This window comes from Glandiceps talaboti, chromosome 1 (assembly GCF_964340395.1).
Source record: "Glandiceps talaboti chromosome 1, keGlaTala1.1, whole genome shotgun sequence".
Lineage (NCBI taxonomy): Eukaryota > Metazoa > Hemichordata > Enteropneusta > Spengelidae > Glandiceps > Glandiceps talaboti.
Window position 1 is genome coordinate 32,959,832 of NC_135549.1, and position 27,959 is coordinate 32,987,790.

At 37.4% G+C, this 27,959-nt stretch overlaps 1 protein-coding gene and 1 long non-coding RNA gene across 2 annotated transcripts; both read left to right on the top strand.

Annotated features, from left to right (window-relative positions):
- The first annotated feature begins 795 nt into the window (after positions 1–795).
- On the top strand, positions 796–7,128 carry LOC144440454 (uncharacterized). Its single transcript, XR_013481200.1, has 3 exons — positions 796–962; positions 5,541–5,640; positions 6,299–7,128. It is a non-coding gene; the product is annotated as an uncharacterized LOC144440454 (long non-coding RNA).
- A 3,240-nt stretch (positions 7,129–10,368) lies between these two features.
- On the top strand, positions 10,369–27,945 carry LOC144437139 (uncharacterized). The gene is made up of 4 exons (XM_078126004.1): positions 10,369–10,543; positions 22,134–22,722; positions 23,590–23,959; positions 25,918–27,945. Exons 2-4 carry the CDS (start codon positions 22,144–22,146, stop codon positions 26,037–26,039), a joined length of 1,071 nt encoding a protein of 356 aa, XP_077982130.1. The 5' UTR covers positions 10,369–10,543; positions 22,134–22,143; the 3' UTR covers positions 26,040–27,945.
- The last annotated feature ends 14 nt before the right edge of the window (positions 27,946–27,959 follow it).

Consider the following 27,959-nt stretch of genomic DNA (forward strand, 5'->3'; position numbering starts at 1 on the left):
TTGTTGAAATGTCAGTTCCGCAATGGGTACTATATTTCCATTTACTGTTTTATGAATACTGTCATCTTACCGTCTGCAAATAAGTACTGCCATTCATTTACCGTCTTATGAGCGCTGGTATTTATTTTCAAAATAAAATTGAGTATTGAATAAACTTAATATTTCGCCTATGGTTGAATTAATCTTATTTTCTTATGAAATCAACAAAATATGTATATATTTCTCAGTCAACTTTATCTTACAAGAAAACCTTGAATACAATGAATCGCGGTCGACTATCAGAGATAAATTTCATTTTCCAAATTCAGCATGTCGTTTGCTTGTATGATATATATATATATGCAATATATATGTGTGTCTGATGATCGCAATATGCGTGAAACTCCGAGTTACACCCAAGAAAGAGTTCCAGTACTACCAAAACTATATATATATATATATATATATATATATATATATATATATATAACTCGGTGAGTATCAATCTGCTAAGACAGTGCTCTATACCGCAGTGGCAGAGCGTAATAGGTTTGGTAGTACTGGAACTCTTTCTTGGTTGTAACTCGGAGTTTCACGCATAGTGCGATCATCAGACAATATATATATATATATATCTTCACTCTCTCTCTCTCTCTCTCTTGTTCATACAACGTCTCCTATGCATTTACATGCGTATACACTTCGATGATCTCATGCCCATTCAAATAGGTTAGTGACCGTGTGCTTTAACGTTGAGGGCACTATCACGAGTCCAGCTGTCATTAGCATGAGAATAGGTGGTTGTCAAGAACTGTTGTTACTAGGAAGCCATCAAAAGCCTTCGAGTCCGATTCAGGTACAGTGTATAGCCCTGGTGTATAGCATTCTTTTCAAACAACGCCCCGCGCTTAAAAGGCTGCTACGACTAACAGAAGTCAAACAAAGGGTATCTGTATAATTATTATCCAAGGATAAAACGCAAGGTATAGTAGTAGACTTTTGAACTATACAATTGTCGTTCGTGACCTTTTCAACATGCACGAAATATAAACAATTTATTAGCAACACGCCAACAGTTCCGCCATCTTCGATTGTCTATGTTTTCCAACAGATTAATGTGACTGCAGCACTGCGCTACTAGTACTATGCTGTAATGCCATAATTAGTCAAATCAGCAAGATGGCTCTTTATCTGTAAGGTTAAAAGGGTTTGCTGTCACAAGGCAGTGTCGAATGGTATACAGTAATTGGTATATCAAATGAGGCAATGAATTACATACCAGTCATTGTTCATGTTGTTAAACTGAAGAAAACCACATCATGTATTCAGTTAGTTACTATACAATGAACTACTATTGATGCATTATTGTAATGGGTGCATACTGTCCATTGCTGCTGAATAAATAATCGACAAAGCGTTCCTGATTATCATGACGAGATACTTTCTTGCAACTAAGTTTCAATTATTGTTCTCTGTTCTTCTTTTGTTTTGCATAACTTCGTCACATAGTATCAATAATGATACTATATATACATCTCGTAGTTAATACCGATAGGGGTGTCATCTGTAGTTGCTAGCAGACATGTCATTCAATCATCTATGTTCCGGACTACGCATTCCAGCCGTAAAGTGTCACCATGCGCAACGAAGTTTTGATTAAAAGATAGTATCATTAATATATATTTGACACTTAGAAGCAGACATCATCGATACTATCAGCACCGAACATCATGATAACAACGAGTGTCGAATGCTGATATACAGTGATTACGATCTTTTATGCTGCCATTTTAAAGTAGAGATTATATCTAAGCGTGCTGATTTAAATATCTATCAATCCGTCTGTCTGTATGTCTGTATGTCTGTCTGTCTGTCTGTCTGTCTGTCTGTATGTATGTATGTATGTATGTATGTATGTATGTATGTATGTATGTATGTATGTATGTCTCTGTCTGTCATCTGTCCATCCGTCAATCCGTCTGTCCGCCTGTCTCTGTCTGTCTGTCTGTCTGTCTGTCTGTCTGTCTGTCTGTCTGTCTGTCTGTCTGTCTGTATGTCTGTATGTATGTATGTATGTATGTCTGTCTGTCTGTCTGTCTGTCTGTCTGTGTATGTATGTATGTATGTATGTATGTATGCATATGTGTGTGTGTATGTATGTATGTAGGGAGGCAGACAGGTCACTGTGTATGTGTATGTATGTGTGTGTGGGGGGGGGACATATATGTTGTAGCGGTCTGGGGTTTGTTGAATGTTTGCCTTTCCCTATCGATCTTTGACCGTTATATAACCTACATAGGTGATAACTACAACTGCATTAAAGCATCATATGAAAATATAGTAGAAATACGTATTACACAACAGCTAAGGGACCGGTCAGTTTCGCCAGCCTGGGGGGGGGGGGGGCGGGGGCGGTGGATTCTTAAATCGGGCCGACAAAAAGTCACTGACCCCCCTATCTGTAAAAACCAAAAACAGGCTGACCCCCCCCCCATCACTTAATTCTAAAACACCCCCCCCCCCCATATATAATATTCACATGACAGGTATTTTTTTATCGTGACTCAGTGTGGACTGCTTGACTGTCTTGTATCTACTTTATAAGATCCCGGGTTAGCACTATCATAATTATAATTATTGACTACACGGGTAAATATATTCCAAAAGGAGTTTAGTAGCATCTTGACAATGAAAGGTAGCGGGAAAGCTTGAGAAGGGAATATGTACATCTCTTATGGGGGGTCCTAAGGGTGGGTCTCCCCCTAGAAAGCCAGGAGGTTTTTCCCTCTGAAAAGTCAATTTTGAGACTATTCAGACCCTTTCAGACAATAATTTCCAAGTTTTACAAGACAGCACTAACATGTAAAAAGCAACTACATAGGGTTGAAATATACTTTGATAGCATCTTGACAGTAAGAGGGGAAGAGCTGGAGACTGGGGTATGTTCATCTCATGTGGGGGGTCCGAGGGGGTGTCCCTCTAGAAGCCCTAGAGGATTTTTAGCCAATATTTAGGCTATTCATACCCTTTGAAGCAATAACTAAATCCATGCTTTACAAGACAGCACCATCAAGTATTAGAAACTATTCTTTATAACTTACATAGAGTTGAAATATCTTCTTAAAAAGTTAAATGGCATCATTATCTACATGTAGTAAAGGTTAGCACATCTAATGGTAGTATCATTGTAGGGGAGATTTGGAGTTTAAGGTAATTTTAGACTATCTTGGCAAACATTTCACATCTTTAAAAGACAATATCATCTCAAATTAGAATTGGGTGAAAATATTTCAGAAACGTTTGATACCATAATGACAGTAAAAAGGTTGTTGGTGCATTTGATTGTTGGTTGAATGCATGAGTGACCTCTGGGGGTGAGGGAGTCCTTGGGGTTTCCCCCTGGCAGATCAGCCTTTGAGGTAATATTTCCAAGCTTTGAAAAGCTAACGTAAATGGAAGTTTTAAATGAGTTTCTCATGTTACATAATAATGGGCCCGTAACATTGGTATAGGGGCATTAATATTGCATGTCTAGTAAAGTCACCGGTATGTTAGAGAACTTTAGGTGGTCATACCTAGTGTATGATAGAAACTGGAATCTGATGAGATGTGATGATTTGTAGTGTCAATAACATGCAGTGTCCAAAATAGAAAGTGTATTAATCCCTCTGACAAGTTCATACTGACGAGTAGAACCATTTAGATTAACTTCTTTCATAAACTATCTATGAAGATTACCATTACAAAATCTTCAAGTTCACTTTTGCCCCAAAGGGCAATATAGGTGAAGCATTGATTGTGAAACAGCCAAGCATTTACACGACATGTTCTGTAACTAGTGTGGTAGCTAGGTAATACATATATATGTATATGTATAGTTATGTTTGAACTAATAAGTGATATCATGTAAGGAACAGAGACAAGAACAAATATTTACATGTACCACATTTCAGACAAGGCTTTATGCCATTGTAGAAAAGGATTTTTTTCTTCCATCACAATCCAAAACACAATAACCCCCTATCCACAATTTTCAAAACAGCATGACCCCCCTACTGCCAATTTCAAAAACAGGGTGACCCCCCTACAAATCCATCGCCCCCCCCCCCCCACCGGGCCCAGACCGAAGAAACTGACCGGTCCCTAAGACTGGATTCATAAACATCACCACGGGGTAGGGGGGATACTTGGTCACTTTGGAATATGTCAAGGGGTGCCTCAAAATAAATGATTTTAAAATTAGTAAAAAGGGTTTGAGTACTTTGAGTACTTTAAAATGTACTGGATGCTTCAGCTAGTAAAGTATATATTGTATGTCAGAGGGCAGGATATGTGTGGTCGATTGCAGGACACACAGTAGTCGGTTTTACTTGGCATCATAATATGCCAGTTTTGCTCTGCATAATGCAACCTTAACCGTGTAAACACATTCACCATATTTATAACATATTAGTATAACTCTCTAATACATTCTTCGAATGCAAGAACTATAGTTATGTCTCATGCATCGCACCATGGGAATGTTGACGATATCATAACACCGGCCTTTTGTAGAATCAAAGCGTCTAATAGAAGACAGTTTTGAATAGGAACTAATCAAAGATGGCGGTGCAACAATTGCGTTTGACAATATTGGGCAATTACGATTACAGTCACGTGACCTCATAGTTTAATGCAGTAGCTAGCAAGATTATCAATAAGAAAAGACATACTTTAAATCTAGCAGTTGTTCATTTCTTAAACTATATTAAGGACCTATTTCAAGTTCGAAAATTGTTTTCCATGTACTTTGCACATATTTAGCGTCAGCTAATATTAGGATTAAGCATAATAGCAATAAAAATTACTAATCAGTAATCTTCACATTGTTAAAAGTCACAGTGACAATCTCACGACTGATGGAGACTTAATAAAGCTTTGATTTACATAAACTTAAATGTGTAGTGACGTAAAATTTCCAAAATAAAAAAAATTAACTAGACCTGTGAATATTTACTGAAAAAAAGTTTGGTTCATTCCATGTATGTAAAGGTGTATACTGTGAAAATAACTAAAATGCTGTAGTATTTGATACAATTTGGCATTTGATGTAGAACGAACTTTGACACTTCTGTATTTTTATCACAACCGTAGTACTTGCGCATGCTCAATGGCAGGTTTAAAAGTTAAAGTCGCAAAACTTTAATATATTACATATTATCTGAAAATCTCACATCGATGAAAGCAACACTTATATATGTTGTAAGTCAGAAATATGTCTTTCATAATTAAGATGTATTAAGCCATAGATTATTATAGTAACTGTACATTTGCGTTAGCCAAAGCATACTTTTATTGAAACAGTTTATTAACAGATTAGTTCTTTTTATGCTGTTGGTTTATTTGCCCCCCCCCCCACTCTCTCTCTCACAAACACAAACACAAACACAAACACAAACACAAACACAAACACAAACACAAACACAAACACAAACATACTCTCTGTCAAAGAACTAATGTGATAGCTATGAATTAAGCCAATGTAATTTATACCTAGGTGGTTTATCAACATTTTTTTTCAGTTATACTCCGTGTTTGAGATGGGCGATCGCAGTGAAAACGTACGCTACCATGAACGCAGTTACAATCAAGAGGCTGTGAAAACACCACGATGTCCGTATGGTAAGTACTAAACACGAAATTATCATTTGGATTTCATCTTGTATGGTATAGGTTCCCAGATATACGTGTTAGTCATTATACAATGGGATACAATAAGAATCATTTCAAATCATTCATTCGATTTGTTTGAATTTACAATAGAAAAGAATAACAGCTACTGCAGTATGTGTTAGTTCATAGGTACGTTTACAAGCTTTCCAAAAGTGGGCACAAAAGTGTTGTGACGAAGTATCATTTCCGTCCGAAATAACATATACACTCACACCCGGGCAGACTCACACATACATCCATCCATCCATCCATCCATCCATCCGTACGTACGTACGTACGTGTACGTACATACATACATACATACATACATACATACATACATACATACGTAAATACGTGCAAGTACGTACGTACGTACATACACACACACACACACACGCACAGGCAGACAGACAGACAGACAGACAGACAGACAGACAGACAGACAGACAGACAGACATTATATAAATATATATAGGAAAGTGTTATGGACTCTAACTTATGCAAAAAGAGTACATAACACGAAACAAAAATAACATGCACTTATTGCACAGGTATTCACGTTCCTTGTACAGAATTTATAAATGAACTTCTCAATTATCTCTAACTTACGTTTTCTTTCTTTCAGCCGAAAAACTTGCCGCCAAACGGAAAGGGTGGATCTCGCCACTGGAACGTTCTCCATTCAAACCCTCGTCGAAATTCGCCCACAATCTATGGCCACAGCTTCATATGCATGTACCAGTTGATCATTGATAGCATTCTCCAATCTGTGCACTATTTTAAGTTTTATTTCTACACCTACATATTTCTGCTCCTCCTTGACAGTGACATCCATTGTTAGAGTTATAGAATATAATATGATTTGATTTGATATGCAAGCATTGATACAAGTGGTTGGCTAAATATCTGTAATTCATCTTTGTCATCTACCAACCATGCAACGATTAGTAGTACTACTTGGAATGATGATAAATGGTACCATATAACAATTGTGATTTTTGTCAGTGCAACATACTTATTTAAAACTTGTTTAAAGGTGATGATTGACTTTGTGTTTCTACGTCATGTCAATCGTCACGTGATAAGCCTTACAATTGACACATTTAGTCTATGATCTGTGAACACAAGTACGCGAGTGTCTAGCATTCACAAAATAAGTTCAGCAACGTACGGATCCTATACCTTTCCACAACACTCCCACGTAAGGTGACCACTTGAAATGTGATAGAGTGATTATATTGTGGTGATAGAGTGATAGATTGATCTTTACAACAATATCATATCTCATAAGTAACTATCGTTCATTTCTCCTTCCAAGGTTTCAGTTTGATAAAATTCAAAATATGAAGTAAAGGATTTTTACTCGCATTAAACAAATACAGACTTAGGAGTTTACTCCGAGGTCGATGTAAAATCAATGTGTTGTGTTTGTCAAAAACAATAAAGTTTGATGGTGATGGAAATGTATTGAAACCAGTGTGTGAACTTAAGGGAAAATGACTACTGGTCATAAGGACCGAAATGTAGCAAATACTGCTGGTCCTTAAGGAAAACTGCTGGTCCATATTCAATGCAGTTCACGTTCACAACCTATATTTATATACCCTACATTTACAGATTAAATGATTTTGAACTTTAATATGATACAACATATCTTTAGATATACTAAAGTAAAAGAGGGTAAAACGAATTGTTCACTATCCACTATTATTTCATAAAATTTCCACTCACAGAGTCAACAAATAACTTGGAAGTAAATTTTGATTCACTACCAAGAAATATTTATTTGACTCTATGAGTAGAGATTTTCATTTGTAACTATGAACCCAGAGACTATGGATATTCATTCTCGCATAATCTGTTTCTATAGACTGTAGTGGTCTGAGACTGAATGTATTCATTACACCATAGAAATACATATCCATAGATTGTAGATAATATGGGTGAATGAATCATTAAATATACATTATCTGCAGTCTCTAAGAGATCACAGTCCTCTCCTTCCTCTCTGTACGATTCACTAAATTCTGAATCACATATCCAAAGTCAGATTCATCGTCTGTGGCAACAGCTGATGTAGCTTTCCAACTCTTAGCGAACGTAGACCCACAAATTCATCACGACAGAAAGTTTTGTCGCGTAAATATCCCTCTTCAAAACTGTGTATTCACTTTATTTCAATTTCCATCCACAAAAGTGACACGGAGCGGTTTCGTCTTCCTTCAAATATGTACTGACCCCCCCCCCCCCACTGCATAAAGCCCTACCCGTCTACCATACAGTGGTGTATTGAGTATCGTCTCTGACTCGACTGTTTGTGTAAGAAATCTGACTATGATGAAGAGAACTATGGCTAAACATGTCTTACAATGCAAGTTTTTTTGACGTGGGAGCGTGATATGGTAACTGTACTGTAATGTGTCATCCACTATATGTACCAGTGTTTGGCATGATGCAGTAATTTTCCAGATACAACAATGGCAACAAAAATGCAACATTTCTAAGTTTATACGTTGATTACAACATGACAGGACATACATTATCATATGAATCAAATTGAAAGCAATCAGGCTAAGCATTTTTTTTTACTGTTTTACAAAAAAAAACTATAATCGTACTGAAGATATTTTACAAAGTGTACCTGCCTTCTTTATTAGTTAAAACGCCATTTTCAGAGTAGTTTACATTGTATATGTTTTCCGTCAGTTTGTTTGCCACATACATGGATCAGGGAACCCACTAACATTTACCGGCTTTAATACCAGCCTTTAAAAAACAGTGTCTGTTTAAATTCGTCTTCTTCTTCGGAAGTTCATTGCTGTCTTCTAAATATCGTCACATACTTTATAAATACAAGGTGGAACTGTCTCAAACACGTTAAAAGTTTCATACACTTAGAACAGTAAACTTTACAACAATTACTATATCATGGCGGGAAAAGACGCATGCGCTGAATGCGTAAAATGGGTCTGAATGTCTAAGACGTTCTGATTAGTCAAGACAAAAATAATTGGAGAAATTCGGTCAATCATGTGTTTGCTAACATAATTTCATAAAGTAAATGCTGTATGCTACGTCATATGTAGACATGATATCAACATTGACAACAACACGTAGCCAGCTAGCTCTGTGTCGCTTGACTTGAACGAGATGATGTCGAGAGTAAAATAGGTAACATAAGATCAGATTCGTGTGGGTGAAATTGGATATATCTTTGAATAAATGTTATTATTTACTCCAAATTTTAGTCGGTCATAAGGACCGATATGTTGTTGTAATTCTGAAAAACTGTCGGTCCGAACGGAAATCTGTTGGTCTCGGGCCGAAGGACCGGCGTTAATTTCGCACGCTGATTGAAACTAGTTGACGTGTACTTTTCGAACGTGTCAGAGCTGGAGTGAGACAGGCAGACAGACAAATAAACAGACAGACAGACAGACAGACAGACAGACAGACAGACAGACAGGCAGGCAGACAGACAGACAGACAGACAGACAGACAGACAGACAGACAGACAGACAGACGGACGGACGGACGGACGGACGGACGGACGGACAGACAGACAGACAGACAGACAGACAGACAGACAGACAGACAGACAGACAGACAGACAGACAGACAGACAGACAGACAGACAGACAGACAGACAGACAGACAGACAGACAGACAGACAGACAGACAGACAGACAGACAGAAAGAAAGAAAGAAATGAAATGAAAAATATAAGTAGTAATTGAAGAGCACAAAAAGTACATCGTTGTTTTCCAATCTTACAGTATAATGTAACAATAATGATAGCTAGTTCATATCTATATACATAAATAAAGATGATATCAGTAGTTTGAGAATTAAAATGACATTACATATCACCCCGTAATGTCATTGAAATAAAGCAAATAACCATTTTTGTATCAAGCGAATCCATTCATAACAGAAATGAACACAAAGCACGATAGGTGTGTATAGATCGACCTAACAGCCTACCAAGTAAGGGGCGAGATCAACAGTTCAGTGTACGATAAGAAACTAAATTATTTTACTGGTGGGGGTGGGGGGGGGGTGGTGATCCATCTTAGTTCTCATCCTACCAAAATACTTTAATGGATGTTTTGTACCACTAAATACAAACATTTCTTTTAAAAATGTCGAATTGAGAAATGGAAGTAAAGTGACAACAAAAGAACTGTTTTTTTTTAATTAATCACTACATACCGACTTTATATTCATAGCATTACGCTACTACTACATAGTGACTTGAAATTGATTGTGCGGTTTGAAGCAATTTTCAAGTTTGACCAATTTATTTAGAAGGGTGGGGGAGGGGGCGTCTGAGGCCTAAGTATAAGAATTCACCTTTTTATCTTACATTGAACTATTGATCTCGCCCCTAAGATCTAGTATACAGTCGTAAGGCTAGGGAAAGTTTGTTTATTGTACCTTGAATAATCCCCGGGATATATTACGTGTACTAAATAAATAAATAAATAAATAAATAAATAAATAAACTGAACAACAAAATGGGAAAGTGGGTGTAGTTGATCCGACCATGGAAGATACTATAAGGAGAGACTGAGATCCTTGTTGATTGTTGTACACCTGGCCATTAGGTGGCGCTGTCCGTTTGATAAGCCTTTCATGTAGCTGTTGTAGTGTACATTTGCATGAGAATACAAGGGCTTGTCGTTGCTATATTGGCTTTGTGTACACAACAACACTTTACAACTCCTAGTTGAACTCGGTCTGTTTGGTCTATGTGTTGCGTTGGTGAAGATCGCTGAGCATTGATATCATCATTATCACCAGTTCGTGTAGTAACATCTCGTAGACCAACCTGCAACCCCTGTAATAGGATTGTCCACGGCGTTACTAGGTAGGCTCTATACACACCTATCGTGCTTTGTGTTCATTTCTGTTATGAATGGCTTCGCTTGATACAAAAATGGCCATTTGCTTTATTTTAATGAGAGTATGAGGTGATATTAATGTCAGTTCTACACAAACTATTGATATCTTCTTTGTTATGTATTCGTTAGACGTTAGACGTCATCGGAGGTGTTGGGCTTCCTGAGTAACATGCGATGACCCTGTCATATACATACCATATATACTGAAGTAGTATTTCAATGTACTATTTGAGGTGTATTTATAGTATTCCATGGAAGTACCAGTGGGTGTTACTGCCATGAATATTCCAATGTTCACTAAAGCACGGAGAGTGTTTGATTTGTTGGTCAACCAAGTACTACAAAAAAGCCTCATGTAATGACTTTGACAAATATCTATCAACACAAAAATTGCGTCTATTTTTATATAGTGAAGGGGATATTTTGTATTTGTATATAGTGAAGGGGATAGTTTGTATTTGTATATAGTGAAGGAGATATTTTGTATGTGTATATAGTGAAGGGGATATTTTGTATTTGTATATAGTGAAGGGGATAGTTAGTATTTGTATATAGTGAAGGGGATAGTTTGTATGTGTATATAGTGAAGGGGATAGTTTGTATGTGTATATAGTGAAGGGGATATTTTGTATTTGTATATAGTGAAGGGGATAGTTAGTATTTGTATATAGTGAAGGGGATAGTTTGTATGTGTATATAGTGAAGGGGATATTTTGTATTTGTATATAGTGAAGGGGATAGTTTGTATGTGTATATAGCGAAGGAGATATTTTGTATTTGTATATAGTGAAGGGGATATTTTGTATTTGTATATAGTGAAGGGGATAGTTAGTAATTGTATATAGTGAAGGAGATATTTTGTATGTGTATATAGTGAAGGGGATATTTTGTATTTGTATATAGTGAAGGGGATAGTTTGTATGTGTATATAGTGAAGGGGATAGTTAGTATTTGTATATAGTGAAGGAGATATTTTGTATGTGTATATAGTGAAGGAGATATTTTGTATTTGTATATAGTGAAGGGGATAGTTTGTATGTGTATATAGTGAAGGGGATAGTTAGTATTTGTATATAGTGAAGGGGATAGTTAGTAATTGTATATAGTGAAGGGGATAGTTAGTATTGGTATATAGTGAAGGGGATATTTTGTATGTGTATATAGTGAAGGGGATAGTTAGTATTTGTATATAGTGAAGGGGATATTTTATATAATGCTATCTACTGTACATAATGAATCAAGGAGGCATATAAGCAGGAACTATTTATACAAGCGGAGAATGTTAACCTATATGTCCATACATGCACATGTTGAATTTGGCGGATGGGGTGGTGGGGTGGTGGGGGTTGACATCAAATCTAACGATATAGTAGAAATTTTGTAAATTAAAGGATGGTCGTACATCACGCCATCAGTTGAGATGTTACTTCGCAGTCCAATCAGTTGAGATGTTACTTTGCAGTCCAATCAGTTGAGATGTTACTTTTCAGTCCAATCAGTTGAGATGTTACTTTGCATTCCAATCAGTTGAGATGTTACTTTTCAGTCCAATCAGTTGAGATGTTACTTTGCAGTCCAGTCAGTTGAGATGTTAAATACTTTGCAGTCCAGTCAGTTGAGATGTTAAATACTTTGCAGTCCAGTCAGTTGAGATGTTACTTTGCAGTCCAGTCAGTTGAGATGTTACTTTGCAGTCCAGTCAGTTGAGATGTTAAATACTTTGCAGTCCAGTCAGTTGAGATGTTACTTTGCAGTCCAGTCAGTTGAGATGTTAAATACTTTGCAGTCCAGTCAGTTGAGATGTTAAATACTTTGCAGTCCAGTCAGTTGAGATGTTACTTTGCAGTCCAGTCAGTTGAGATGTTAAATACTTTGCAGTCCAATTTTGACGTTTCATCTCATGCATATGTAAGGTGTTGACGTTGTAGTGTTTGTGAGCATGAAGGTAGAAGTGGTCTCCCCTTAGGGAACCTTCAGTATTTACAAGGGGGCAGGGGAATTGGGGGAGGGTCACATCTTAAAAACCGGCTTTTGGGGGAGGGCCATATTTTAGAAAATAGGATTGGGTGAGGTCACATTTTACTTTGACTCGTTGTATTACCCAACATTGCATTATTTTGGGGTTTGTTGTCATCCTGCCACCAGTTCCAAAATCCCATTGCTGCAATCCAGGTTAGGGTTAAGGTTAAAGTTTAATATAATAATAGGTACCATGATAACAGCCTATATGGAATTGCTGCTGACAACCATGTAATGAATTAATAGTCAGTTGTGGTGTGAGGAGAGAAGTGGGTCTCACAGGTGTAAAACGGGAGTAGTTGGGTAAGATACTAGGGATAGTGTAATGGAGATGTTGACCTCTCTCCGGATGTTAGGAGTGTGTCAATACATGTATAATCATTGGGAGTTGAATTGTGGTCTTCAGCTCAGCCAAACACAGGTATTTATTAATGCAGTGCCTTCACACACATCGGCATGGCGATAGTAGTGGGAAATTATCCAATGACGTTGCAGTCTAAAGCTTAATTTATATGAGGGGGTCATTTGCAGACCAATTTTGACGTTGTAATCTTATATGTGACGTGTTTACTATGAAGCCTAATTTTGATGTTTCGTCATATAATGGAAGTGAAAGGGGGTGACCCTAAAACGAATGACAACCTGAATGACGGAAAACGAATGACAGCATTTCTAGGTGGTAAACAGTGGAATGACACCCTTTTCTACATTCAGTTAGTTGAATGACACCCTCTGCACTGTAAAACCAGTGGAATGACAGCCGCCACTCTATAAAATAAGTGGAATGACAGCATTTTCAATGCTTTAGAACTGGAATGACAGCATTTCTAGGTGGTAAACAGTGGAATGACACCCTTTTCTACATTCAGTTAGTTGAATGACACACTCTGCACTGTAGAACCACTGGAATGACAGCCGCCACTCTATAAAATAAGTGGAATGACAGCATTTTTAATGCTTTGGAACTGGAATGACAGCATTTCTAGGTGGTAAACAGTGGAATGACACCCTTTTCTACAATCAGTTAGTTGAATGACACACTCTGCACTGTAGAACCACTGGAATGACAGCCGCCACTCTATAAAATAAGTGGAATGACAGCATTTTCAATGCTTTGGAACTGGAATGACAGCATTTCTAGGTGGTAAACAGTGGAATGACACACTTTTCTACATTCAGTTAGTTGAATGACACCCTCTGCACTGTAGAACCAGTGGAATGACAGCCGCCACTCTATAAAATAAGTGGAATGACAGCATTTTTAATGCTTTGGAACTGGAATGACAGCATTTCTTGGTGGTAAACAGTGGAATGACACCCTTTTCTACATTCAGTTAGTTGAATGACACCCTCTGCACTGTAGAACCAGTGGAATGACAGCCGCCACTCTATAAAATAAGTGGAATGACAGCATTTTTAATGCTTTGGAACTGGAATGACAGCATTTCTAGGTGGTAAACAGTGGAATGACACCCTTTTCTACATTCAGTTAGTTGAATGACACACTCTGCACTGTAGAACCACTGGAATGACAGCCGCCACTCTATAAAATAAGTGGAATGACAGCATTTTTAATGCTTTGGAACTGGAATGACAGCATTTCTAGGTGGTAAACAGTGGAATGACACCCTTTTCTAAAATCAGTTAGTTGCATGACACACTCTGCTCTCTAAAACCAGTAGAATGACAGCCGCCACTCTATAAAATAAGTGGAATGACAGCATTTTTAATGCTTTGGAACTGGAATGACAGCATTTCTAGGTGGTAAACAGTGGAATGACACCCTTTTCTACAATCAGTTAGTTAAATAACACACTCTGCACTGTAAAACCAGTGTAATGACAGCCGCCACTCTATAAAATAAGTGGAATGGCAGCATTTTTAATGCTTTGGAACTGGAATGACAGCATTTCTAGGTGGTAAACAGTGGAATGACACCCTTTTCTACATTCAGTTAGTTGAATGACACCCTCTGCACTGTAAAACCAGTGGAATGACAGCCGCCACTCTATAAAATAAGTGGAATGACAGCATTTTAATGCTTTGGAACTGGAATGACAGCATTTCTAGGTGGTAAACAGTGGAATGACACCCTTTTCTACATTCAGTTAGTTGAATGACACACTCTGCACTGTCGAACCACTGGAATGACAGCCGCCACTCTATAAAATAAGTGGAATGACAGCATTTTCAATGCTTTAGAACTGGAATGACAACATTTCTAGGTGGTAAACAGTGGAATGACACCCTTTTCTACAATCAGTTAGTTGAATGACACCCTCTGCACTGTAAAACCAATGGAATGACAGCCGCCACTCTGTAAAATAAGTGGAATGACAGCATTTTTAATGCTTTGGAACTGGAATGACAGCATTTCTAGGTGGTAAACAGTGGAATGACACCCTTTTCTACATTCAGTTAGTTGAATGACACCCTCTGCACTGTAAAACCAGTGGAATGACAGCCGCCACTCTATAAAATAAGTGGAATGACAGCATTTTAATGCTTTGGAACTGGAATGACAGCATTTCTAGGTGGTAAACAGTGGAATGACACCCTTTTCTACATTCAGTTAGTTGAATGACACACTCTGCACTGTCGAACCACTGGAATGACAGCCGCCACTCTATAAAATAAGTGGAATGACAGCATTTTCAATGCTTTAGAACTGGAATGACAACATTTCTAGGTGGTAAACAGTGGAATGACACCCTTTTCTACAATCAGTTAGTTGAATGACACCCTCTGCACTGTAAAACCAATGGAATGACAGCCGCCACTCTGTAAAATAAGTGGAATGACAGCATTTTTAATGCTTTGGAACTGGAATGACAGAATTTCTAGGTGGTAAACAGTGGAATGACACCCTTTTCTACATTCAGTTAGTTGAATGACACCCTCTGCACTGTAAAACCAGTGGAATGACAGCCGCCACTCTATAAAATAAGTGGAATGACAGCATTTTTAATGCTTTGGAACTGGAATGACAGCATTTCTAGGTGGTAAACAGTGGAATGACACCCTTTTCTACATTCAGTTAGTTGAATGACACCCTCTGCACTGTAGAACCACTGGAATGACAGCCGCCACTCTATAAAATAAGTGGAATGACAGCATTTTTAATGCTTTAGAGCTGGAATGACAGCATTTCTAGGTGGTAAACAGTGGAATGACACCCTTTTCTACAATCAGTTAGTTGAATGACAAACTCTGCACTGTAAAACCAGTGGAATGACAGCCGCCACTCTATAAAATAAGTGGAATGACAGCATTTTTAATGCTTTGGAACTGGAATGACAGAATTTCTAGGTGGTAAACAGTGGAATGACACCCTTTCTACAATCAGTTAGTTGAATGACACCCTCTGCACTGTAGAACCACTGGAATGACAGCCGCCACTCTATAAAATAAGTGGAATGACAGCATTTTTAATGCTTTGGAACTGGAATGACAGCATTTCTAGGTGGTAAACAGTGGAATGACACCCTTTTCTACATTCAGTTAGTTGAATGACACCCTCTGCACTGTAAAACCAGTGGAATGACAGCCGCCACTCTATAAAATAAGTGGAATGACAGCATTTTAATGCTTTGGAACTGGAATGACAGCATTTCTAGGTGGTAAACAGTGGAATGACACCCTTTTCTACATTCAGTTAGTTGAATGACACACTCTGCACTGTCGAACCACTCGAATGACAGCCGCCACTCTATAAAATAAGTGGAATGACAGCATTTTCAATGCTTTAGAACTGGAATGACAACATTTCTAGGTGGTAAACAGTGGAATGACACCCTTTTCTACAATCAGTTAGTTGAATGACACCCTCTGCACTGTAAAACCAATGGAATGACAGCCGCCACTCTGTAAAATAAGTGGAATGACAGCATTTTTAATGCTTTGGAACTGGAATGACAGAATTTCTAGGTGGTAAACAGTGGAATGACACCCTTTTCTACATTCAGTTAGTTGAATGACACCCTCTGCACTGTAAAACCAGTGGAATGACAGCCGCCACTCTATAAAATAAGTGGAATGACAGCATTTTAATGCTTTGGAACTGGAATGACAGCATTTCTAGGTGGTAAACAGTGGAATGACACCCTTTTCTACATTCAGTTAGTTGAATGACACACTCTGCACTGTCGAACCACTGGAATGACAGCCGCCACTCTATAAAATAAGTGGAATGACAGCATTTTCAATGCTTTAGAACTGGAATGACAACATTTCTAGGTGGTAAACAGTGGAATGACACCCTTTTCTACAATCAGTTAGTTGAATGACACCCTCTGCACTGTAAAACCAATGGAATGACAGCCGCCACTCTGTAAAATAAGTGGAATGACAGCATTTTTAATGCTTTGGAACTGGAATGACAGAATTTCTAGGTGGTAAACAGTGGAATGACACCCTTTTCTACATTCAGTTAGTTGAATGACACCCTCTGCACTGTAAAACCAGTGGAATGACAGCCGCCACTCTATAAAATAAGTGGAATGACAGCATTTTTAATGCTTTGGAACTGGAATGACAGCATTTCTAGGTGGTAAACAGTGGAATGACACCCTTTTCTACATTCAGTTAGTTGAATGACACCCTCTGCACTGTAGAACCACTGGAATGACAGCCGCCACTCTATAAAATAAGTGGAATGACAGCATTTTTAATGCTTTAGAACTGGAATGACAGCATTTCTAGGTGGTAAACAGTGGAATGACACCCTTTTCTACAATCAGTTAGTTGAATGACACCCTCTGCACTGTAGAACCACTGGAATGACAGCCGCCACTCTATAAAATAAGTGGAATGACAGCATTTTTAATGCTTTGGAACTGGAATGACAGCATTTCTAGGTGGTAAACAGTGGAATGACACCCTTTTCTACATTCAGTTAGTTGAATGACACCCTCTGCACTGTAAAACCAGTGGAATGACAGCCGCCACTCTATAAAATAAGTGGAATGACAGCATTTTAATGCTTTGGAACTGGAATGACAGCATTTCTAGGTGGTAAACAGTGGAATGACACCCTTTTCTACATTCAGTTAGTTGAATGACACACTCTGCACTGTCGAACCACTGGAATGACAGCCGCCACTCTATAAAATAAGTGGAATGACAGCATTTTCAATGCTTTAGAACTGGAATGACAACATTTCTAGGTGGTAAACAGTGGAATGACACCCCTTTCTACTAACTGAATGTAGAAAAGGGTGTCATTCCACTGTTTACCACCTAGAAATGCTGTCATTCCAGTTCTAAAGCATTGAAAATGCTGTCATTCCACTTATTTTATAGAGTGGCGGCTGTCATTCCAGTGGTTCTACAGTGCAGAGTGTGTCATTCAACTAACTGATTGTAGAAAAGGGTGTCATTCCACTGTTTACCACCTAGAAATGCTGTCATTCCTGTTCTAAAGCATTGAAAATGCTGTCATTCCACTTATTTTATAGAGTGGCGGCTGTCATTCCACTGGTTTTACAGTGCAGAGTGTGTCATTCAACTAACTGAATGTAGAAAAGGGTGTCATTCCACTGTTTACCACCTAGAAATGCTGTCATTCCAGTTCCAAAGCATTAAAAATGCTGTCATTCCACTTATTTTATAGAGTGGCGGCTGTCATTCCACTGGTTCTACAGTGCAGAGGGTGTCATTCAACTAACTGAATGTAGAAAAGGGTGTCATTCCACTGTTTACCACCTAGAAATGCTGTCATTCCAGTTCCAAAGCATTAAAAATGCTGTCATTCCACTTATTTTATAGAGTGGCGGCTGTCATTCCACTGGTTCTACAGTGCAGAGGGTGTCATTCAACTAACTGAATGTAGAAAAGGGTGTCATTCCACTGTTTACCACCTAGAAATGCTGTCATTCCAGTTCTAAAACATTGAAAATGCTGTCATTCCACTTATTTTATAGAGTGGCGGCTGTCATTCCAGTGGTTTTACAGTGCAGAGGGTGTCATTCAACTAACTGAATGTAGAAAAGGGTGTCATTCCACTGTTTACCACCTAGAAATGCTGTCATTCCAGTTCCAAAGCATTAAAAATGCTGTCATTCCACTTATTTTATAGAGTGGCGGCTGTCATTCCACTGGTTCTACAGTGCAGAGTGTGTCATTCAACTAACTGAATGTAGAAAAGGGTGTCATTCCACTGTTTACCACCTAGAAATGCTGTCATTCCAGTTCTAAAGCATTGAAAATGCTGTCATTCCACTTATTTTATAGAGTGGCGGCTGTCATTCCAGTGGTTCTACAGTGCAGAGTGTGTCATTCAACTAACTGATTGTAGAAAAGGGTGTCATTCCACTGTTTACCACCTAGAAATGCTGTCATTCCTGTTCTAAAGCATTGAAAATGCTGTCATTCCACTTATTTTATAGAGTGGCGGCTGTCATTCCACTGGTTTTACAGTGCAGAGTGTGTCATTCAACTAACTGAATGTAGAAAAGGGTGTCATTCCACTGTTTACCACCTAGAAATGCTGTCATTCCAGTTCCAAAGCATTAAAAATGCTGTCATTCCACTTATTTTATAGAGTGGCGGCTGTCATTCCACTGGTTCTACAGTGCAGAGGGTGTCATTCAACTAACTGAATGTAGAAAAGGGTGTCATTCCACTGTTTACCACCTAGAAATGCTGTCATTCCAGTTCTAAAACATTGAAAATGCTGTCATTCCACTTATTTTATAGAGTGGCGGCTGTCATTCCACTGGTTCTACAGTGCAGAGTGTGTCATTCAACTAACTGAATGTAGAAAAGGGTGTCATTCCACTGTTTACCACCTAGAAATGCTGTCATTCCAGTTCTAAAGCATTGAAAATGCTGTCATTCCACTTATTTTATAGAGTGGCGGCTGTCATTCCAGTGGTTTTACAGTGCAGAGGGTGTCATTCAACTAACTGAATGTAGAAAAGGGTGTCATTCCACTGTTTACCACCTAGAAATGCTGTCATTCCAGTTCCAAAGCATTAAAAATGCTGTCATTCCACTTATTTTATAGAGTGGCGGCTGTCATTCCACTGGTTCTACAGTGCAGAGTGTGTCATTCAACTAACTGAATGTAGAAAAGGGTGTCATTCCACTGTTTACCACCTAGAAATGCTGTCATTCCAGTTCTAAAGCATTGAAAATGCTGTCATTCCACTTATTTTATAGAGTGGCGGCTGTCATTCCAGTGGTTCTACAGTGCAGAGTGTGTCATTCAACTAACTGATTGTAGAAAAGGGTGTCATTCCACTGTTTACCACCTAGAAATGCTGTCATTCCTGTTCTAAAGCATTGAAAATGCTGTCATTCCACTTATTTTATAGAGTGGCGGCTGTCATTCCACTGGTTTTACAGTGCAGAGTGTGTCATTCAACTAACTGAATGTAGAAAAGGGTGTCATTCCACTGTTTACCACCTAGAAATGCTGTCATTCCAGTTCCAAAGCATTAAAAATGCTGTCATTCCACTTATTTTATAGAGTGGCGGCTGTCATTCCACTGGTTCTACAGTGCAGAGGGTGTCATTCAACTAACTGAATGTAGAAAAGGGTGTCATTCCACTGTTTACCACCTAGAAATGCTGTCATTCCAGTTCTAAAACATTGAAAATGCTGTCATTCCACTTATTTTATAGAGTGGCGGCTGTCATTCCACTGGTTCTACAGTGCAGAGTGTGTCATTCAACTAACTGAATGTAGAAAAGGGTGTCATTCCACTGTTTACCACCTAGAAATGCTGTCATTCCAGTTCTAAAGCATTGAAAATGCTGTCATTCCACTTATTTTATAGAGTGGCGGCTGTCATTCCAGTGGTTCTACAGTGCAGAGGGTGTCATTCAACTAGCTGATTGTAGAAAAGGGTGTCATTCCACTGTTTACCACCTAGAAATGCTGTCATTCCAGTTCCAAAGCATTAAAAATGCTGTCATTCCACTTATTTTATAGAGTGGCGGCTGTCATTCCAGTGGTTCTACAGTGCAGAGTGTGTCATTCAACTAACTGAATGTAGAAAAGGGTGTCATTCCACTGTTTACCACCTAGAAATGCTGTCATTCCAGTTCTAAAGCATTGAAAATGCTGTCATTCCACTTATTTTATAGAGTGGCGGCTGTCATTCCACTGGTTTTACAGTGCAGAGGGTGTCATTCAACTAACTGAATGTAGAAAAGGGTGTCATTCCACTGTTTACCACCTAGAAATGCTGTCATTCGTTTTCCGTCATTCAGGTTGTCATTCGTTTTAGGGTCACCCAGTGAAAGGGGTTTCCCTAATACCTCTATCATATAGGCGTATTACGAGGTGTTATTTTGCAGTCCAAAATTGACGTTCTGTGTTGCTGTAGTTCCTTCCTTCACATATTGCAACTTGATATCTCCGACTGCCTATACATGTAAATGTACTGTCTAGTTCCTGACGACCGTGTTCCGATTTTACATACATCCCTTAATTTACCATGCCTGAAGATAACGTGGTGTAAAATCGGAACACGGTCGTTAGGAACTAGGCTATTTAAATTTACAAACAGTGTCCCAATCAGTTTGTTTTTCTGTCCATATGCAGACAGTCAGCGCTAGTCGTGCAGGTCGATGTCCTCGACACCGTCCATTGTGTAACGCATACACATTGCGTACGTCGAGTTATCACTTCAATTTACAATTGAATAGACTTTAAGGTCAACGTATTAATGTTAGTTTGACCTTTGACCTGGTCTCTACGTTCCTTTATTGTTATTTGCTATGGTTGCCAGGCAATGCAGTCTTAGTCTTTTGATGCACATCAAGAGTAATTACAACAAATAAGACATTCTATTCTCAATTATAAGGTATTGTCCCGAAATACATGTATGCTGCAAACATTTGCAGAAAACCGGGTCGCTTTCCACACCAATTTCTACTTGTATGCACACCTATAATAGCTTGTTTGAGAAAAGTATTTTTGTACAGTACCATTAGGCATTGTGTGGCTATGACACAAACTTGACCTCAACTTGTGACGCTTCCTGTTCTATGAAAACAAACATGATGATAAGGGGTTTTTCAATGCTCTATTATCTTTAGACGATTTTCAAAATTGATATATTCATTCAACTACAGTTCTGAAATACATCAACATTTTATTATTCGTTGCAAGGTTGTTAATGTAAATGTTGCAAATTTGAAAATCATTATCACTATCTGTATTTTCAGGATAGTTATTTACAACATTTTCGTTGTATAGACATTACATGTACATTGTGTAATCATATTGTCATTCATATCGTTGCATAGACATTATATGTAATCATGTTGTCATTCATATCTACCACGTTTGTCAACTTTAGTTTGACATATCATTATTTTCTTATTTGTCGTCGTAAACATAACCGATCAAGCTTTGACGTAATGTTTGTTTGTTTGTTTGTTTGTTTGTTTGTCCTAAACACAACCAATTAAACCTGGTTGCCCGACTCATAACTAGCACTGTTATCGTCAAAGTCTATTCAAAGTCATATTTCAGTAGTTTTTTTATACAAATTGTTCACCAAATGGTATCACTTTCTTCTGCAGGTCAGTAAATATGTCGAACATACCGCGCTATGACCATGATAAAGTGTTGCAGCATATGCAGGAAGCCAATGGTCAACTGACGGACGAAGTACGTAAGATTAAAATGAGTGAATATAAGAGACTGTTCCAACAGACTAGAAGTTTTATCGATGCCTTGGAAAGATGTCCCTTATCTCGTCATCGTTCTTACGGACCATCAATTTTGACAATTGGCCAGATACAAGACTGTTATCGAATATCACAAAAGCTGGACGGTGAAAGAAAGACCCATTACACTGTACTCCTGGGCTACTTCGTTCACCTGAGTAGCATACTGCGTCAACTTGCAGATAATGTCAGAGATTGGCTTGGTGAACCTGTCGAGCAACTGACCGTACATCCAGAGCAAGAAGCGACGGGTGTTAAGATTTTAGCAGAATTGGCATTCTGGGAGAAATTCATGAACGAAGACAATGACTTTACTGATTTACATAAATACAAAACCATAGAGGAATTCCGGGGGTTAAACACAGGAGAAGTGAGTCTGTATGGAGCAGTCGTTAACTTATTACCAGTCACTCTTAATACAATTGAGGGTATCACAGTCGAGGTAAGACACTTTGGACATCTTTTCACCAAGCTCGCGACTGCACGACTGTACAATGTAGCATGTTGTAACATCGAATCTATTCACGTTGTATCAGCGTCGTATTTCAACCTTCTCAATAGTTGATATTGTAAATAATACACGCATTTCACGTTTCAATAGCCGTTTTCCGATTTGGCTTAGGCCTATTTCAGTTTTATTTATTCGACATAACAAAAGAATTTGAGGCCAATACATAGACATAGCATTTTATGGTCGTGAAGATGAAATCATACACAATTTTCAATTGTCATCTCCAACTTCAGTTTCTTTGTATTTTATTTATAATTGATCCAAATCGGGTTTTGAAGCCATTGTAAACACGAGGGGAAAAAATCGCAACGCAGAAAAAAAATCACCAGTGTTGGGAATTATTAAGAACACGTCTGTGAGTTACCAAGAACAGTACGATTAACGAGTAGAACAATTTCCGAATAGAACACATTTATGCGTTTTCCAGACAGTAAAATTTTAAAATTATTATACAAATATGAAGTTCACTCATTTAGCTAATGAGTTTGCAAAGGTGGGTTACCGTAGTAAACAAACTGAATGTCAAAATTACAAAATAGTAAGCCTCGTTTTCATTTAAGCTCAGACCACTAAAGAAAATTCCCTATAGTGGTGGTCTGACATTTAAGTGAGAGATTTAAAGACATGGACAAACATGCATTCTATGAACATTTTAAAGTTGAAAGTGGAAAGTGAAGTGTATTTAGACAATAGCGTGGATATATATATATATATATATATAGTTGTCACTCGTGTTACAATGATAATAATAATAATACTAATAGACATTGCATTGTTTGCTTTTTTTTTCAAATACAGGTATCCAGATGGTTAAACATAACTTACCGTCTTGGTAATGGCATATTTAGAGAGAGAAAGAGTTTGCTAGCTAAGGAGCCTGTTCCAAATAGTAGTAGGTCAGGATCACGTTCAGGATCACGTCCAGGATCACGTCCATGTAGTGCCACCAACGCAGTACGTCCATCAAGTCGAGCAAGTGGTGCCAGTGTGACAAACCAAAGACCTTTGAGTCGAAGCAGCCCTCTTGACCGACCTGCTACAGCGAGGGAACGAGTGCCGAGTCGACAGGGTACAACAGTGGGAACACAGACTCAATTTAGTAAACCAGCGTCCAGAGAAAAACCAAAGGCAAGGGTGACGTCAGCTCCTCCTACAAGGCGATCCTATGGTACGTACACAATTCGTTATCTGGCAATACTTTGACGACATAAACTGACGATAGTATATTTGATGACATTCTATCTCCTCGATATTTATCCAACATTTGACTCATAGAGTATTTATTTTCACCTTTCAATGGGGAAGGATTTTAATAGTAGTCATGAAATTTGCCCTGTTTTTTTTTTTTTTGTTGTTGTTGTTTTGTTTTGTTTTTTTTTGTTTTTTGTTTTGTTGTTGTTGTTGTTGTTGTTGTTGTTGTTGGTTTTTTTGTTGGTTTTTTTTGGGGGAGGGGCTCCCAGAAATGTCCATGTTTCATATTAAAGTGGGCCATGAAGCAACCTAGCCTGAGTATTCATTCTCAGATTCACTATCCCCATAACTACAGCTTCTAACACAGTACTCATTCTCAGCTCGAGTCAACTTTAAGTGATGTATCGGTGCATTGCATGTTGTCTAAATTAATTTCGACGAGGTAAAATGAAAGACTGTCGGAATTTACACATTTGTTTGATGACTGACTAGGTATTACCGTCATTGCTTTTAATTGAGCATCGAAAATCATCAAGTTGAATTGTTACTCAAAAAGTCATGCATGTGATAATGATAGATTTGGTGGATTATTACCCCATAACGGCAACTTAGAGCATTGATCACAACTGACGTGACAGGAGACGCCTACTTTTAGGTCTAGAAATAACCATTTCTGATAGTTTGGAGCTGTCCTCCCACACAATGCAATTTGCAAGGCAACTGCCATAATACATTATTAGGTAATAAAGTCCCTACAATTCAATTGTTTACAGACATTATTTGGCAAACTTTCCTTTTTTGCCATTATAGCCAACATTTCCAACATCGGCTATGGAAATCTGTCAATGTGACTTAGGATGAAATATAGGAATGGACATTCGATTTCGAAATGGTAGTTCTATTGATTACAGCTACAGCTGTTTGATCAAAGTTTATGTAACCTATTGATAATTCAGTGAAACCAGTAGGTAGTGAAAGTTAAAGTATCGTTGGCAATAATTGATTGGTAGTAATATCGTAACAGTGACTACATCGTACTCCACAATTTGATATTAACTATTCTGATAACCAAATTGACTAATTTACATCATTGCCAAAATAAACATTGTTATCATAACTTACTGCTGTCTTGAGATTTGTCGGGCGGGAGGGGGGGGGTCGTCATGAAAACAAGAAGAAATCGAAAGGTGGACTCATTTCTACCTTCCGTGAGGAAGGTTGTATATTAGGGATGAAAATTCTGTCTCTCTCAGTCTATCTGTCTGTCTGTCTGTCTGTCTGTCTGTGAGAAAACGGCTGGCTCAATTGAAACGATATTTGGTGCACATATTCTTTACGGTAATGGCTAGAACTGGTAAGGTTTTGGTAAACATCCATAAATATTAACGAGCTATTTACATAGTCAATGGTTTTCGGTAATTAGGCTATATCTTAAGAATACATGCTTCAAATTCAATACAATTTGGTACATACACTGACGATAACAAAGTGCATGTGCCATATAAAGTTTGATGATATAGCCTGCAGTTGTAATAACTAATTTGCATAATTAATTAAGTAATTAGGCTATATCTTAAGAATGCACGCTTCAAATTCAATATAATTTTGTACATACTTCAATCAAAACTGAAAAGCTTGATGATGTAGCTTTTAGTTCTAATGCATAATTAATTATTTCAAGTAATTAGGTTATATATATATCTGTTACATTCCAACAGTTATTGTTTGTAGAAACGAAAATCTTACTGAATTCATTCAGTTTATATCTGGTTTTTACTATTTTGCAGGGGTTTGCTAGAATAGTACAGAACTCTGAAGGAGAATACCCCCCCCCCCGTAAATTAAAAGTTAATGCTCCGTACAGATATTTGAAACAATTCAATGCATTGAACAGATTATCACAACCGTCAATGTTGTTGTGTGTTTTCTTAACAGCTGACCAGTTAGCGACCAGATACAAGGGGAAAATTTCACTGTACGAGAGGCCACCGTGGAAACCATCTTCTAAGATTCCTCACAACCTGTATCCACAACTACATATCCATCTAGATTCATGAAGTCGAAGACCTATAGCAGACACGAGATCTCGCGAGAAGCGCGTCAGCTTCTTACTAACACTGTAACAGTACTTAACGTTTTAGTTTAGCTGAAAAACTTTTTTTTTTAAATGTTCCATGACTATCTGATGTCATTGTTTGACTTACTTTCTGAGACCATATTTGCTGCAAATAAATAGTAGTCAATTAAGAGTTGTCAAATTTGAACAGTTGTCCTAAAACTTGTTACATCAGCTGAAACCGACATGTCTCTGACGCTACACATTTTATCGGAACTCGATATCTCCGAATGTACGTATTTTGTTTTCAATCGAAATGTGTATGTTAGAATACAGTATAGTTAAGTCGTACCCACTTTAGTTTAAATTTGAATTTGGAAAAATTTACAAAGTAAAGAATACACATGTAATATGAGTTTAGAATGAATCTGACTAGATTTTTAGTTTAAAGATAATATTTCGGAAAGATAAATATACTCGGAGTACTTGGAGAATAATTTAGTTTAAAAAATTTTCAGATGGATTTTTAATTGGATTAAAGCAACTCAATCTATTGTAAGTTAGATGTGTAGTAGGCAATACTTAACACGCTAATCCTGCATCACCATGCCAACAAAAGCTTCTTAATTATTTGAATCTTTAGTTATATTTTTTCTAATACCAACAAATTGTATTTATATTTTATATTTTATATTTTTTGACACTGACTTAATATTCAGAATCTATGCTACACTAACCTTTACCTTAACGAGTGGAATGGTAACAATGTAATAAATGTTTGCCAAGAATTTTGCCACTTTTTATACACATATAATTGTAACATGATACCTTTTAGTAGACTTTACAAATGATTGTTGTTGCTTCGATTGAGCAGCCACATTGTTGAATCAGAAGCGAACTGGACCAACATATAAACATAGGATATAGTAACGAGTCTACTGCTGGTAGATTGTTCATCAGTGTAAATAGTAAGAAATGGAATTATTAAAATGTTTAAATATAAATAATTAAGCAAACAAGTAAAAATCTTGGAATAAAAGTATTTGAAGTGCCGGTTATAGGAGTAGTGTGATAAAGAACAGTGTCTGCTCATAAACATTTCATTGTCCACTCCATATACTGTATAACTAATATGTGTCATTTTTAATACAAATATAATACACAGAGTAGATTATAGAAAGTATATACAAATATAATACACAGAGTAGATTATAGAAAGTATATACAAATATAATAGACAGTAGATTATAGAAAGTATATACAAATATAATACACAGAGTAGATTATAGAAAGTATATACAAATACTATTTCAATTGGATGTTTTATTCTATTTATAGTGTTAATCTATTTTCAATACTTTATGTTACAGAATCTTTGCAATGTTACAGTACCAGTGCCTGATGTTATATAATCCTTGCAATGTAACAGGGTCTGATATTATAGAATCTTTGCAGTGTACCAGAATCTGATGGTAGAGAATCTTTGCAATGCACTATGGTTTGATATCATAAATTCCTTGCAATGTACCATGATTTGATAGTATACAATCCTTGCAATGTACAAAGGTTTGATATCATAGAATCTTTGCAATGCACAAAGGTTTGATATCATAGAATCTTTGCAATGTACCATGGTTTGATATCATAGAATCTTTGCAATGTACAAAGGTTTGATATCATAGAATCTTTGCAATGTACAAAGGTTTGATATCATAGAATCTTTGCAATGCACAAAGGTTTGATATCATAGAATCTTTGCAATGTACCATGGTTTGATATCATAGAATCTTTGCAATGCACAAAGGTTTGATATCATAGAATCTTTGCAATGTACCATGGTTTGATATCATAGAACTTTAAATGTTTATAACATGACTGGATCTCAATCTTATCTTTTACTGTTAACATTAATGTCTAATTT